Below are 15,419 nucleotides of genomic sequence, written 5' to 3' on the forward strand. Positions count from 1 at the left end.
TCTTCAAAAACTTGTAAGTATCTCAAAAGAGACAATAATGGTGTTAGGTTAAAGATGCAATACAGAAGCTTAGCATGGATGGTTTTTCATAAGATTAAACATCCTCTCAGTGGTTCACTTACTTATTAAACCGGCAAAATTCCATTTTCAGCTTTTGTTCCTGTACAGACCAGCAACTGATTACTGCAATAATCAGTATTCTATATTGCTATTGTTTCCCAAGTATTGTTATTAAAAATTTTACTTAGCTAACCATTTCCAAACAAAACTGCCATGTCTTACAAGGCAAATTTGCCTTCAAAGTCACAAACTTTGAAAATGATAATGATAGGCATACTTAACAAATCCAATCTAACTGGTACTTATTTAAAATGTGAAGCAGTATTCCTGCAGGGTAATCACCCTCCCCCCCCCATATGTTAATAGCAAACCGATCTTTCTGTGGTGGGAATTCTATTCACCCTGTTCCCGTTTTCTCCTTCAAGTTAAATTCTATTTTGCAAGGTTTCCCTTCCAGTCTTAAAAAAAAAAAAAAAAAGATCCTGTACCTTTAATAACAAGAGACCTGGCGAGAGGTTTCTTTCCAAACTTGTTCCCTGGCTTCCAAGTGACGAAACCAGCTGTAATTTGAGAGCAGAGAGATCCTCAGGATATCATTAGCCAAAGGAAAAGCTCCGCATTCCCACCCAGTGCAGAGGTTGAAATAGTATCAGAAGGCCAGAGTCTTTCCCTCCAGCCACAGGCTCCATCTTTCAGGAGCAAGGGGGAACTCTGAGAGAGAGAGAGTGGGGCAGCAGAGCCCGCGGCCTGCCAGCGCCCTGGAAGAGGGCTTCCCTCTCCTGCCCTCGATCCCGCTGGATTGACCCGGCTGAGTTCCAGCCCAGAGCGCAGGAGCGCAGAGCCGGGGCGCCTCCTGCGCTACCCAGGCGCTGGTGACAGCCACATGAAGCCTGCTGGGGAGGCGGGGCCAGGGTGCAGCAAGCCGGCGGGGACCGAGGCTGTGGCCGTCTTAGGGAGGCACTGACTGCCGAGGGGACCCCCTCCCCTCTATCGTGCCTGGGCGAACAGTCTTCTCCAGGGGTCCCCTGTCATCCTGCCTATCCAGGATGGTGCTGCTGAAGTTCCTCTGGATGGGTTTCTTCTGCCACCTGTGTCAGGGCTACTTCGATGGCCCTCTGTATCCGGAGATGTCCAATGGGACCCTGCACCACTATTTCGTGCCCGACGGGGACTATGAAGAAAATGATGACCCCGAGAAGTGCCAGCTGCTCTTCAGGGTGAGTGACCACCGGCGCTGCTCCCAGGGGGAGGGGAGCCAGGCCAGCAGTCTGCTGAGCCTCAGCCTTCGGGAGGAGTTCACCGTGCTGGGCCGCCAGGTGGAGGATGCTGGGCGTGTCCTAGAGGGCATCAGCAAGAGCATCTCCTACGACCTGGACGGGGAAGAGAGCTATGGCAAGTACCTGCGGCGGGAGTCCCACCAGATCGGGGACGCCTACTCCAACTCGGACAAGTCCCTCACTGAGCTGGAAAGCAAGTTTAAGCAGGGCCAGGAACAGGACAGCCGGCAAGAGAGCAGGCTCAACGAGGACTTCTTGGGGATGCTGGTCCACACCAGGTCCCTGCTAAAGGAAACACTCGACATCTCTGTGGGGCTCAGGGACAAATACGAGCTGCTGGCCCTCACCATCCGGAGCCATGGGACCCGGCTGGGTCGGCTGAAAAATGATTATCTTAAAGTGTAGGTGTGAGGGCGCTCTGCCTGGGAGAGGGCATCAAATCAGCCCCGTTGTGGAGGGTGGGGACAGAAGACGGGGCTAACGTCTCCCTTATACTTATTATTTTTTCTATCTGGATTTGCACTTGGAGAATCATCTGAAGTGATCTTTAAAAAGAAATAAGCGAGGGCCGAGCTGTTTTGTTTTTGTACATTATTTATGGGATTGCTATTGACTTGTTACTTGGAAAGACTGATTTAAAGCCATGCCTCCCGCCTTTCTTAGAGGACTTTCTAACTCTGCACAGACACCTGTTTCCGCCACGTCTAGAAGGACACGGTTTATGCAGGAGGGAGTGATTAACCTTCCCCATCCTGGAGAAAATACCCAGAGAGCAGAGCACATGGTTCCTTTTCACCTTCAGCCTTCCCTCTTGGGCTTTGAAAGCTGTCAGTTGTCTGAGGTGCTGTGCGGCCTGCCTGCCAGCGGACGCCTGTTTCTCCTCTTTTTCTCTCTTAATTTATTAACCGTGGTCTTCAAGGTTTTGTTTTTAGTTTTTTGGGTTTTTGTGGGGGGTTTTGTAAGAGTATTGGCTGGAAGCTATATGCAAATAGTCCTTTGCAGGGAGACGTTTGAGGTGCCTCTGTGAGTGTGTGTAAGCTGAAATGGCCACATTGAGGAAGTGCAAGCTTTGTGGGGGGTACACACTCACGTCGCTAAGCTGACTTGCTGTGTCTCTCACTGTATGCCTGTGTCCTCAGGGCTACAGTCCATTAAAAAAAAAGTCGATTGTTTGAACACACCCCCAAATGCCTATGTTGTAGCTTACCAATGTATTCGTTCTGGTTTGGGGGTTTTCTTCTGTTTGCTTACTGGAAACTGTACTTCAAGTAGGGGGGGATTCTAATTCTAATAACTCCTGAACTAAGTTTTATTATTCAGCCAATAAATATGTTCTCGTGTAATGCTGGCTTATTTTCTAATTGATATCCATAACTTTTGTATTGCAAAGAGGAGTCAGTGCAAGAGGAAAGAGAAGGGTGGGATTTAAGCCAGTTTACTCAAAGTATGTGATAAAGAAGGAGAGGGATGGCTATGTAGTTGGCAATCCTCCCTACCCTGGCCACCCTTACCCATGTTCAAAAGAAAAAAATCTGGGTCTTGCCAGAAGTTGATCTCTGCTGGTCTGCCTAAAAACTCCAATTTTTCCAGTTTTTTCTGCAGCATCAACTGGAAAAGTTGATGACAAGGCTCATAAGTTTTATGCCCTCAGAATGCAGAGGGAGGGCTCCATTCTCAGTTCTAGGAACTGTAATGATGTTTAATAATTATGAAGCCAGGTCTATGTCATTGATCAATGACTTTAAAAGGTGGAAATGCACTTTATTTCATGTCTTTCCCCAGCCCCTCACTCTCATCTTAAATATGCTTTCCTTTCACACACACACACACACACACACACACACACACACACAGAAAAATAAATATGTGCATAATCTACTTTTCAACAGTGAACAATTTTTTTTTCTCTCTCATGCACAAAGAATTCAGTTTCCTATTGCAATGATGTTTCCAATATATCCTCCTATTACTCTAGGGGAAACTGAGGCCCAGAAAGCGACTGATCATCAGCTTGTTGTAACAGCTCCAGGTCTCTTAGATTTAAGTACAGAACTTTCCACATTGCTCTTTTCAAGGATGCTGAGCGATGAGAGGGAGTGGTCTGAGACCTGAACCTTTGCATCGCTACCTCATTGTTTAAAATAAAAAAGGAAAACACATGGAATAATACTTAAAAGAATCATTTGTAATTTCTTTTCATCACTCAGGGGTCTGCTTTTAGCTGCCTCTGTACTGGTGTGTGGGGAGAGGGTAAATGATTGTTTAAAAGGGTTTTCTTCTTTATTCTATGAAAGATGAGGGGGAAAAACAGGAGATGACTTTTGGCACTTAAATGATTGTAGTTTGTTATCACCACACTTAATATCTCAAAACATCCCCATCAGTCACTTCCAAGTATCCAAGACTAATCCATAGACACATTAAATGTCATCTCTTCGATTTTCCCGTCTGGGATAGGAGAACAGTAAGCAGGTGATATGGCTGGAAAACTGGTCTCCTGTGCATGCTGATTTCAGTCAGTCCCTAAGGGCTGCGTACAGTACTGTGCTAAGGATTTAAAAGGCACAGATGTAAAGAGTGCTGTCCTCATTTAGAAATGCCTTCCATGGGCACAGAGAGCGGTGGCACATGTGCTACAAATTTGAAAACCCTGAAACAGATTATGTATGAGCTTCTTTCCAGTGTGAACATTCTATGATTCCTGCAAAACCAGAACGAAATTATCTGACATTGAATCATCCATTCAAGGCTAGATGTACAGCCAGTAATCCCACAGAGTCTTATGTAAATGACCCTAGAGGGCAAATGAGAATTTCCAGGTGGGGGGGCGGGGGTGGAGTGATCTGTCCTTGTTACCAACCCAGAGGCTAGCATCACAAGGCTTTTCCAAATCCTCTTACAGTGGGGAGCCAGCCCCACTTAGACCTTTCCTCCCTACTTCCTTGTTATGCTTATTAGGACCTCCTTAATCTCGAGGTGACACAATCTTTTAAATAGTGCTCCTTTATTTCTTAGACCATGAAATAATACTTTGAGAATCTAAAGAAAACTACATGCTTTCTTCCATGAGAAACCTTACAAAACACCCGTACAACTTAAGATACTCATTATTTTTATAAATGTCAACCATTTCATACGTGTCAGGTACTGAGTGAGGTTGTAGGTAATTCTGGGATATTACAAAGCCTTGGGACTTAATCTAACTAAAACTGCTTAAAAGCCTTGTGGAGTTTTATTTGGAGTAGGAGGAATTTCTTGTTATTGTTATAATTTGTAGTTACTTATAACAAAAACAACAACAAAAAAAAAGCTAACTTTTTCTGAGAACTCAATATTATCAGTCAGGGCCTGAGTTACTTCTCTTAATTCTAGCAACAAACTCTGTAAGGAAAGTGTTAGAGAAAAAGAATTAACCTATGCCAGTGCTTCAAACAGTACTGGACACAGAGTGAATCCTCAATAAATGTTACTTACTGTTATTACTGGTATTATTATTATCTTTGGTTTTCTAAAGGAGGCCCAGAAAGCCTAGGTTATGTTCTCCAGGTGAGAACTGGGTGATGTCTTATATTCTCCACTTATATTCTCACTTTTCAAACTGATGATTATCTAGCGGAACATAGATCAAATAAGAGTGTGGGTGGAGGGTAGGGGTTCACTGGGGCCACCAGGTATCCACTGCAAATGTTGTCCTTATAGGCCAGTCAACCTACATCCTCTAGCGGCTCAGATGTCTGACTGTCGTCGGTCAGAAGCTGAGTGGCTCCCATGTTTACAGAATTCCTTACTGATACTGTCTCTGTGCGATGCATTGTTAAATGCCACTCCTCACGGCTCTCCCAATCAGACCATGTGAAAATTTCCACATACCTACTTTGAAACATTCCGTAGGTATCTATCCAGAGTCTGTTGATAAAGGACACCAGGCCATGAGAGCCTCTGCAGCAACCAAAGCCACACTCACAGAAGCTGGCAGAAGCCCGCTGGTGGAGGTGCGTTGTGGAAGGCAGCACGGGGAGGCTGTCCCATACTTTACATACTTTCCGTTGCCTTTTAAACTTGTTTATAACTCTGCTAGGGAAATAGGCTCAAAGCTTTCTGAGAGCAGCCTTGAAACTTAGACTGTAAACTATTTTAGCAGGTAATAAAAATGCTCATGAAAACCACTAACAATATGAAATCACCCGAAAGGGTAATATGCTCAAATTTCCTTCGGACATTTTTCAGAGGATGATTATTAAAATCTTCTTGATAAGGAGCAAGAATCGCTTACGAGATAATAAATGCTACCGGTGGCTAATCAGTGTTTTCATATAAAAGGAAAAACAACTGGAGACCTAAGTCTTAGTTAGAATATGCAAATGCATAATGATAACTCACTAATATCAAGAATGAGATTATGTGAATCATCTTCAAGATTTTGGCATTGGGGTTGTCTTTAGGAATACTATCTCCAGAGTAAGGATCCTGATGGATATGTCATCCATCCAACATTTTGAAAGGGCCACTAGATGAAGTACTCAGGATAGAAAATGGAATTTGGCACGTGAGGAAAAGGACACCTAAATAAAGAATCAGAACATGGCAGCATATAAGATTGGTATATGTACCAGCTTCTATGGGAGCTTAGCAAGAGTCCAAACTAGAATTAATTGTCTGGGAAATGGAAAGCAGTATAAATAAAATAAGGATTTGGTATGATTACACATTCAAGAGATACAGGGGTTTCATTGTTGCTGTCATTATTGTTATTCTGTTTTTAAGTAACATTTTTCCAACTATACAAGTCATAGCTATTATATTCTAATAACATGCAAACAGCAAAACACAAAGAAGGCCAAATCATTCATATTCTCAAACTCCCCCCAGCATACGTGCACTATTTGCATTTTGGTGTACTTATTCTTTCAGTATTTTAAAAAACATATCTTCATTTTCTTTAACAACATTTTTCTTTAGGTGAAAGTGATATTCTAGTAATACATTATTTTGTAGTAAATGTCTTTGTTAGCTATTAAATATGCTCAGTAGCATAGACCTTTTAAAAATGCTTAAAGCTCCCCAGTGTGCTTCAGGAAGGAGAGATTCTGGATTCTAGATCTTGCCCCACCATGTATTAGCTGTGCAACTTTAAGCATATCCCTTAAATGTTCTGAAATTCCATCCTGTTGTTTGCAAAATGAAGATAATAGCCAATATTTGTTAAACAGTTGACATCATTAAGTGATAAATATTTAATATTTATTAAATATTAAACAAAATATTTTCAGTACATTATCTTATACAATCCTCCCAGTGCTATGTTTCAGGCAGATGTTCTATTTTCTTTGGATAGGAGACTGAGACACAAAAAGGTTAAGTGACTTACTCAAGGTCTCACAGCCAGACAAGAATGGGGTCAAGGTTCCAATACAGACAGTCTGTCTCCTCTACCGTCATAGTAACCACTAATGTTGCTTCTACTTTCTGAAGGCAGGACACTAGACACATAATTTCTTAACTCCCTTCCTATTCTAAATGGCCTGTAAAATGAACATTTTCCTTATATGATTTCCTTAGTTAAAAATATATAAACCCAATTTTTCTCAAAGAATTTATTTCTTTGCTTGATTTTAAGTTGGGTGAGGTATCTTCTTATGCGTGCATGTGTTGCTCTGTGATTTTTTTTTGCCTAAGGACAACTGGCTTCTTGCTAAATATTCTATTTTCCAAGAACTTTCCCATGTACTATCATATTTGATAACACACATTTATAGGTGCTGAACTAGCCAGGACAGTTCATGGTGTTCACCATTTGGTGATGGTCACCATTTGGTGATGGGAGCTCAATGTTCACAGCTAGAAAAGTTATTCAGTCAGGAATGAAGCCAGATATGAGGAATTCTTGTCCAGCCACCACTTACCTTACAGGTATGCCTTTCACTCATCTGTTCATTCATTCAAAATACATTCACTGAGTGCTTGCTTCAGCAGCATGTATGCCAAAATTGGAACAAAATACATTCATTGAATGCCTACTGAGTATCAGGCACTGTTCAGGATACAGCAATCAGACAAAATCCATGCTTTCCTTGATCTGATATTGAAATATGCAAATTGAATGCATCATTAGGACTCCTTTAGGGGGGGTAAGTTATGAGGAATAAACTAAATATATATATAATAGAATGTCAGGCAGTGATATGTACTATTTTAGTTAAGATACTTAAGGAAGATCTCTCTGAGGAAGTAAGAGATATTAGAACAGAGTCTTAAATCTTGAGTAGAAGGCCAAGAATGTACATATTACAGGAAAGAACGTTCCTGGTAAAAGAACAGTAAGTACAAATTCCTTCAAGCAGAGACAATTTTATATGTTTGAGAAGGGGGCGGGGGGGACAATGGGGCTATAGCAGAGTAAATCAAAGAAAGGATTAAAGAATTTGAAATTAGAGAGGAGAAATGAGCAAGGTAATATAGAAACCAGATGGCCATCATAAGAAATTTGGATATTGTTATGATTTTAATGCACAGGAGATCTAAGGAGATGATATATTTGGATAGCATATATATGCATATGTAACTAATATAAATGAGTGTTAATGAATAATATTTGGATTTTACCCAAATTTCAATGATCCAATTTCCATTTAAATTGTAACTCACTGAAGGTCTAAAGAGAGGAGTGATATGATCTGATTTACCCAAAAAAGACACTCTGGGAAAGATTGTCTGTAGGGAAGCAAGAATGGAAGCAGGAGGGCCACTTGGTTAGGTGGCTATGAGGTCATGCTGATGAGAGATGATGGAGGTTTGATCTAATGTGGTAGTGGTGAAGGTGGCAGGAACTGGCCTCAATCTTCTACATGTCCCATTGTTGCTTTTGTCCAAGAAGAATGTCATCCTTCTCAATCTTCTCAATTCTATAACTCTTTGGCTCCATTTCTTCTCTTCCTCAAACTTTGGATTTGACAGCACTGACTCTCAGATTCTTGATCTTCCCTGCCCCCACCAAGGTGGTTGGATATGTAGGAATGGAATTCAGCTGCTCCCCTGGCTACATCAGGAAATATATGGACCCCAGCTGACCCCTGTGACTCAAAGTCCCATCTCTGGCCCGCCAGTCCAAGCCCTGTCTAACCTACTTGATGGGCTGGAATTACACACCAGCAAAGGTGGAGATTTACGCTCAACCACAGGAATGCCTCACATAATAGACTAGTACACAAAAACAACTGTGATTGCACTAAAGCTTAGACATCTATCTTCCCTTTATTAATGATCTCAAGCATCATCATTGCATCTCTGAATTTTTCTTCACAGGAGCTTTAAGTAGATACACTATATCTAAATGTAAAACTTTTCTCTTGAGGCTTTCTGATAACTTCAGAATTTCGCATTGCCATGTATTTGGTAAAGGCACAGAGCATCTTGTTTTGACTCTAGGAAGCATTTTCTCAGAAGGCTTATACATTGCACCATTTCCCTTTTTTGCTATTTGTCACACACACACACACACACACACACACACACACACACAAACACAGAAGATATTTTGTGTGTCAACAGTTTGCTGTTTACAGAGAGGAACCTGACAGTTATGATTAATGAGGTAAAGCCTCCATGCTCCAAGACTGGCAGTAATGGCGAACATTTTCCAGTTGTGAAAAGTTTCCTCCTGCAGGCAGTTAAAGAAACGTGTTTCCTGAGCGTCTTGTCTTGCTTTGATCTTTGCCCAGTGCTCATTCCAAGACCAAGCAAATGTGGGCGCTCCACTCAACTTTCAAAATGTATGCTTTGCTGGCAGTCCCACTGAGTCAACCACTAACATTTTCCACATGATTCTACTACAAATTAAATTATAAAGAGCAGAAAACCTAGTGGGTTTGCTTTGCTCTGAATTATATTTTTGCCTACCCCTCAAGTGTCAGTTTTCTTCTGCCTAGGTTTCCCCCTCCCCCTTGGCTTAGCCAAGCTCCTTCTTTCCTGTTTCCTCCTTTTCTCTCTCTCTCTCTCTCTCTCTCTCTCTCTCTCTCTCTCTCTCTCCCTCTTCTTGCTGTTAGGAATGTGGGAAATAGAGGCAGAAAACTGTTTCCCGTAATGCCTCTGCAATTCATTAACTGCAGAATCTAAGCAAATTGTGTAACTCAGTTCTCCCCACTGTACGGTGGGGATTATGACACATAGTTTGCATGGATTTTGTGAGGATTTGATAAGCCCATGTATGGAAAGGAGTTACTATAATCTTCAGCAAAAGTGCCACTAATCCCACACTGTCTGACCATGTGTAGCTCATTGAAGACTGTCTTTTCAGAAGGGGCAACCTTTTGAAAAGGTTGAAATTAAAAAAAAATGTATTTCAAATAAGCCTTTCTATGTATGTTTCTTTCTATGTATGTTCCACAAACCAGTAGGGACCTTCCTTCCAATTCTAGGCAGGAACCTCCAAAGCCAAAAGGCATTTTCTCCCAATCATGTAAGAGATGCTACTGTACATGTGTTTACACCGCAAACATTCCTTGCTATTTGGGCCAAGAGGATGAATTCTGAAGCACAAAATAACTTAGAAATCTTACTTATCCTTTCTTTCCAAATGTTAACAGTGCCTTTGCTCTTTGCCTCCAGCATGAGGGTGAGGTGCATGAAATGGGAATTTCAGGATACAGGTAGCTAGAGTGAAAGAACTCTCACAACTTGGCAACAGGGCTACAGGTGAGAAACAGTAGGAATATTAATTCTTCTTTTTAAAAATTTTTTAAAACATTTATTTATTTCATGAGACAGAGAGACACAGAGTGCAAGTGGGGGAAGGGCAGAGAGAGAGAGAGACACAGAATCCGAAGCAGACTCCAGGCTTTGCGCTGTCAGTGCAGAGCCTGATGCGGGGCTTGAACCCACTAACCATGAGATCATGACCTGAGCTGAAGTCAGACACTTAACCAACTAGCCACCCAGGTGCCCTGGAATATTAATTCTTAATATTTATTGAGCACCAATTGCATATTTGGTTCTGGGTACCTTGGAAAAATTCAGTTGTTGGGCCTACAAGAGTGAAGGCGAGATCCCATTTGCGGTGACCTTGATATGGAAAGCAGTAGGGTGAAAACATGAGTCTCTTTATGTAACCCCAGACTCTGTCTGTGTGATTTGCTGTCCCCAACTGCCTGGTAGGCCTCAAGAGTCTCCAGGTCATGGGCTTGCCGGTGCTGGTAGACTGGAATGATCCAAGACTTAGTTATGCCCACACATTTAAGTGGGCTTCAGTGGGAGTAGCTGGGGAACATCTGTAGTTTTGAAGACTTTATAAAGTAAGAAGGCAGCTCAGTAATTCTCTAACTTGTCTGCTCCTTCCCTTGCAACCTCTACCCAGGCTGCAAGGGAAGGGGCCTTGGCTCAGCTGAACAAGGACTCAGGATAGGGCACGGTGACCCCTGCAACTCATGCCCAGCAAAGACTTGAATCTACATCCTCTTCAATATGAAAGCAGACGTGTTGGCCCAGTGATACATGCATATAATGAGCAATACGTATAGGGAGTGAATAAGCAATATTGCTTTCCTAATTAGAGGCATTTTGGTCACTTGGAAAACTTCAGAAGTATAATGATTTTTAACTGTTTGGCTCAAACAAAAACTCATTCAGGCTTAGAAATTGGCAAAGGCCAGACTAATGATAAATACGTATCCCACAATCACATTTTCCATAGACCCTATAATTTCCGAGAGTTTCACCATAAAAAGAATCACAGTGAAAAATCTGGACTGACAGTTCACAATAACGACGTAATATTAACAGGATGTCAGAGTTTACAGGGCTTTCCCATTTCCTCTGTAAAAACCTTACCATTACCAAACATGTAGCCATCACTTTGATTTTCAACCATTATTAAAAAACTATTTTTCCAAGGGACTGTTCATTCATTTTGTATTCATTCAACAAATATATATTGGGTACGTAGTATGTGCAATCACTGAACTAGATTCAGAGGGTGATAATTGCAATAATAATGGTACTGACAATGAAACAATAGACAATATTTTTACACTCCTTACCACGTGTCCAGCACACTATTCTGAAAGTGTCACATATATTTAACACAGGTAATCTTTGCAACAACCATTCACAAGTATTGCTTGTAAACTGCTCAGCTACCTCTCTAGAATGTCACCTGATGCCTAAGCCAACTCTTTTTGTTGTCTCTTCCCAGATCTCCAGCCTTGCCAAAGTCCCTTCTCTGACTACCAGTCTCTTCTGAGCTGTTCTATCTATTAGGTTTCTCTAAGGGAAACCTAATTCTGGAAGTACCAGGAGGTCTTTAAGTCAGGAGTTCAGGAACAGTTGGAGAAAGTTTTTCCTCAGTGACCAAGGAGCTAAATAAAACAAACTTTGGATTTAACTGAGAAAGAAATGAGAGAAAATTAGCAAGAGAGAACCTTGACCCCAGGCTCAAGTTTCCAGGATTGAGCCAGCCAACCTGAGAGTGAAACCCAAGATTTCAATATTATGTTAACCTCTGTCAGGTTAAAATAGTAATAAACTGTACTTGTAACTATATTCTTACATATAGTTTTGGCCCTGAGAGCTGAGAACATCAGAGCTAGAAATAACCTTCACCAATGGAGAATCTGAAGTCTAAACAGGTGAAGAAACCTATTCTGGGTCATATAAATTCATGGTATTAAGGCCAAGATGTCATAGAATCACAGCCCAGAGGGCCAAGCTCAATACTCACCAGGTCATCAGCTGCTTGAATCTTCCCTATAATATTACAGCCTTTCCAAGTGATTATAGAGCCCACGCTTGCACTCCTCAAATTATGGGGCACTCCCTTCTCTCTGTAGGAGTGCATTCATCTGTTGGAGAGTTTCAACTCTTAGGAAGTTCTTCTGTATTTTGATCTGACATCTCTCCCCATGTGTCTTCCATCATTCAGGAACCCACAGCCCCACTTATTCCTTTCCACCTCAAGTTAATCAAAGATCTGGCTCCTTTGGACAAGATCAATATTCCAAGTTCCTCCAAACTTTCTTTTTGTAATTTAAACAATAACCAACATCTCCTAGCTTTACAAGAAATAATGATTTGCAGTGGCTAAAAGCATGTGCTTGCCAACAGATAAACCTCTGGGTTGAACCTCTTCTGTACTTGCAGAATTAATGTCCAAGGGCAGTTTACTTATTCTCCCCACACCCTGGGTTTCTTTTATGGAAATTGGTGATGATGATACCAACCTCAAAGTACAGTTGGGGTGAATAAATGAAATAATATACATAAAATTCCATGCACCGTGTCTAGCACTCCTTAGGAATTCAAAATACATTTAAATGGACAAATGAATGAACCCCCGGTTGCGTGTTAATAAGGGAGTTTTATAGAATGAAGGCACACTTGGAGAAGATCCTGTGGAGTAGAGAACCAAAGGAAAAATGAAGGAAAAAGACCCAAAGGAGAACCCAAAGAAGCCACTGTGGACCACTCTGTACAGGCTATTCTCCCATAAGTTCATCAATATCTGATGAGCAGTGTGTTCATGCTCATGACTCTGCTCAGTAAGTGGAGAGAAGGGGAATCTTAAATTCAAGCCTTTTTAAACTAATTCTGGACTTTCTCATAAAGGTCTGACCACATGCTAATTTGAAAGCCCAAACACTAAGTTATTTTGGGAATGGGAGAAAAGGTACTTTATATCTTTTTTTCCCTCTTCTACAAAAACAGATGAACAGACTTTCCTAACCCTTTCCCAAAAGTTTCATGTTTGGGTTGAGCTCAGCCCTGGAAGGTCTCACTCTCAAGAGGAAGGCCTGAGAAAGTCATTAAAAGCAAATGAAAGCCCTGGAATGGAAATACACAGGGAAGATGGGAATTCAATTGGCTTTTTCTCCCAGGTGCTCCATCTTTCAATAACAGAAAGATGCAACCAAATCAAACTATCTCATGGATAATATCTCCTAAACCATTATAAACTTTAACACAGCATTAAGGAGAGACTCACAGACACAGCCTGACATGCACTGATCATGGCTCTTCCTTTTGTTATCAGGGCTGTGTGTGGTAAATGACTGAAACTGCCTAGGATTTTGAAGAAGACCAAATGAGAGAATTCAGCTTGGTATATGGTCTGGCATGGGTGCTACACCATTTTATGAAGTGTAAAGTGACATATAGCAATCAGTCATTGAAGAAGCCAAGGCGGCTGATAAGCATCCAATGGTGCATAGGACAACTACTATGACAAAGTGTTATCTGGCCCACAATGTCAATAGATCATGGTTGAGAAACCCTTGTTTTATAACATGTAAAACATAACGATGTATTGGGACCAGGGATTGGTAGTAGTTAGACTAGGATCTTGAGCATCATACTAAAATCCTCCCAAAGGTAATGAATTTATTATAGGATTCAAGGCATAAAGAAAATAGAATTTTAGCAAGATGTGTATTATAAAAGTTTGTCTAATATATTAGCACATAGAGACACTAGAGTGTTCTAGGCATCTTGATGCAAATTCATATATTTCATATAATATCATGGTTAGAAAGCCCCAACATCTGACTGAAAAGTGAAAGCATCTAGCAACAGGCTAATTTTATTTCCTTGGCCTCCATAAACAAAAAGACTGGATTTCTGGTCTTTCCCTTCATTAGGGCTTCCCCTACACGTTGGCATGACAATTAAAGGGGATGAGAGGTGTTGATTTAGTCTAACTAATAGTTTGGCATTATGTAGACAAAACATCTGGTTGATTGGAGCTTTCATTCTTCACTGGGTGGTTTTGACATGGAGGAAAGATAATCATTGTTGGATACTTGCTAGTCATCATTATAAACCCAGCTGATAGCAGGGTAGAATCAACTGGTCCTAAAATAAAGAACTGTAGGTATGAATCCTCAACCTGAAAGACCATTGCTTATAAGAAAGAGGAGCTCTGGAGTTGAAAATGAAGAACTCAAGCATAACCTTCACTTATGTCTCCCTGAGACTGCTCCTACCCAAATACCCTCTCACAATTGCCTTATACCATGAGAAGCTGGTGAAACCCATAAATGCATTAAGTGAAGCCACAGTCCCTGGACCAGGAGTATATCTGTCTGAAGAAAGGGGCTCCTTTTTCTTCACACATAACTTTCTGTCTGCTCACAAACCCAAGGGGATGCATCCAGCCAGAAGGAAGAGATTGTCTTTTTGTTATTTGGCTTTTGTTTCTTTTTTATTCATCTGCCAAGAAAGGACACCTTGTTCTAATCCATCTAAAGGAACATATAGGCCTTGGTCTCTTTTTTCTACTTTTTCAAACCTTATATATCTTTCCAAGCCCAGCTAATTCTACCTCCCTAAAGCCTTCGCTGAGGCTCCTGTCAATTCTGATATGATGCATAACAACTTGACTGGTAAAAGTTACTGGGATCATTGTGTCAAGCGGATATCAGGGTCTTATTAAAGTTCAAGGAAAAAAATTCTACGATTTGTAATGTAACACCTTTCATGATTACAAGATGGGTAGGAGGTAACATGAACCAAATGTTTGCTTTTCTCATCTTTCCCTAGTATTTATTGACTTTGTCATTCATTTTTGGTAGCAGTTCTAGACACCTGTGTAGCAACAGTGAGCAACAATAGGTTCTCAGAGCTGAAAGACTAATAAAACAAGTTAGTAATCAAATAATCATTTACCTCCTGATGAATTAGAAATAGTCCCATTTCTTGGGGCGCCTGGGTGGCTCAGTCGGTTGAGCATCCAAATTTGGCTCAGGTCATGATCTCGTGGTCTGTGAGTTCAAGCCCCGCATCGGGCTCTGTGCTGATACCTCAGAGCCTGGAGCCTGTTTCAGATTCTGTGTCTCCTTCTCTCTCTGCCCCTCTCCCACTCATGCTCTGTCTCTCTCTCTCTGTCAAAAATAAACATTAAAAAAAAATTAAAAAAAAAATAAATAGTCCCATTTCTTTATTGCTTCACTCATCTGAAAGTGGCATTTACTTCTATCCCCTGGTATCTGGATGCCCCTGGATTCCCCTGGAATCTTGCTTGCTTTAACCAATAGACTATGTTGAAAGTGACACTGTGGCAAGTCTGGGCTCAAACTTTAAAAGTCCTGTTGGCTTGGC

The 15,419-nt window shown here is 41.3% G+C and overlaps 1 protein-coding gene across 1 annotated transcript; it reads left to right on the plus strand.

The window, feature by feature from the left end:
- The first annotated feature begins 564 nt into the window (after positions 1–564).
- Positions 565–3,182, plus strand: FIBIN (fin bud initiation factor homolog). Its single transcript, XM_030332020.1, has one exon. The coding sequence runs from the start codon at positions 1,107–1,109 to the stop codon at positions 1,740–1,742; it is 636 nt and encodes a 211-aa protein (XP_030187880.1). The 5' UTR covers positions 565–1,106; the 3' UTR covers positions 1,743–3,182.
- The last annotated feature ends 12,237 nt before the right edge of the window (positions 3,183–15,419 follow it).

The sequence above is a fragment of the Lynx canadensis genome, chromosome D1 (assembly GCF_007474595.2).
Source record: "Lynx canadensis isolate LIC74 chromosome D1, mLynCan4.pri.v2, whole genome shotgun sequence".
Classification (NCBI taxonomy): Eukaryota; Metazoa; Chordata; class Mammalia; order Carnivora; family Felidae; genus Lynx; species Lynx canadensis.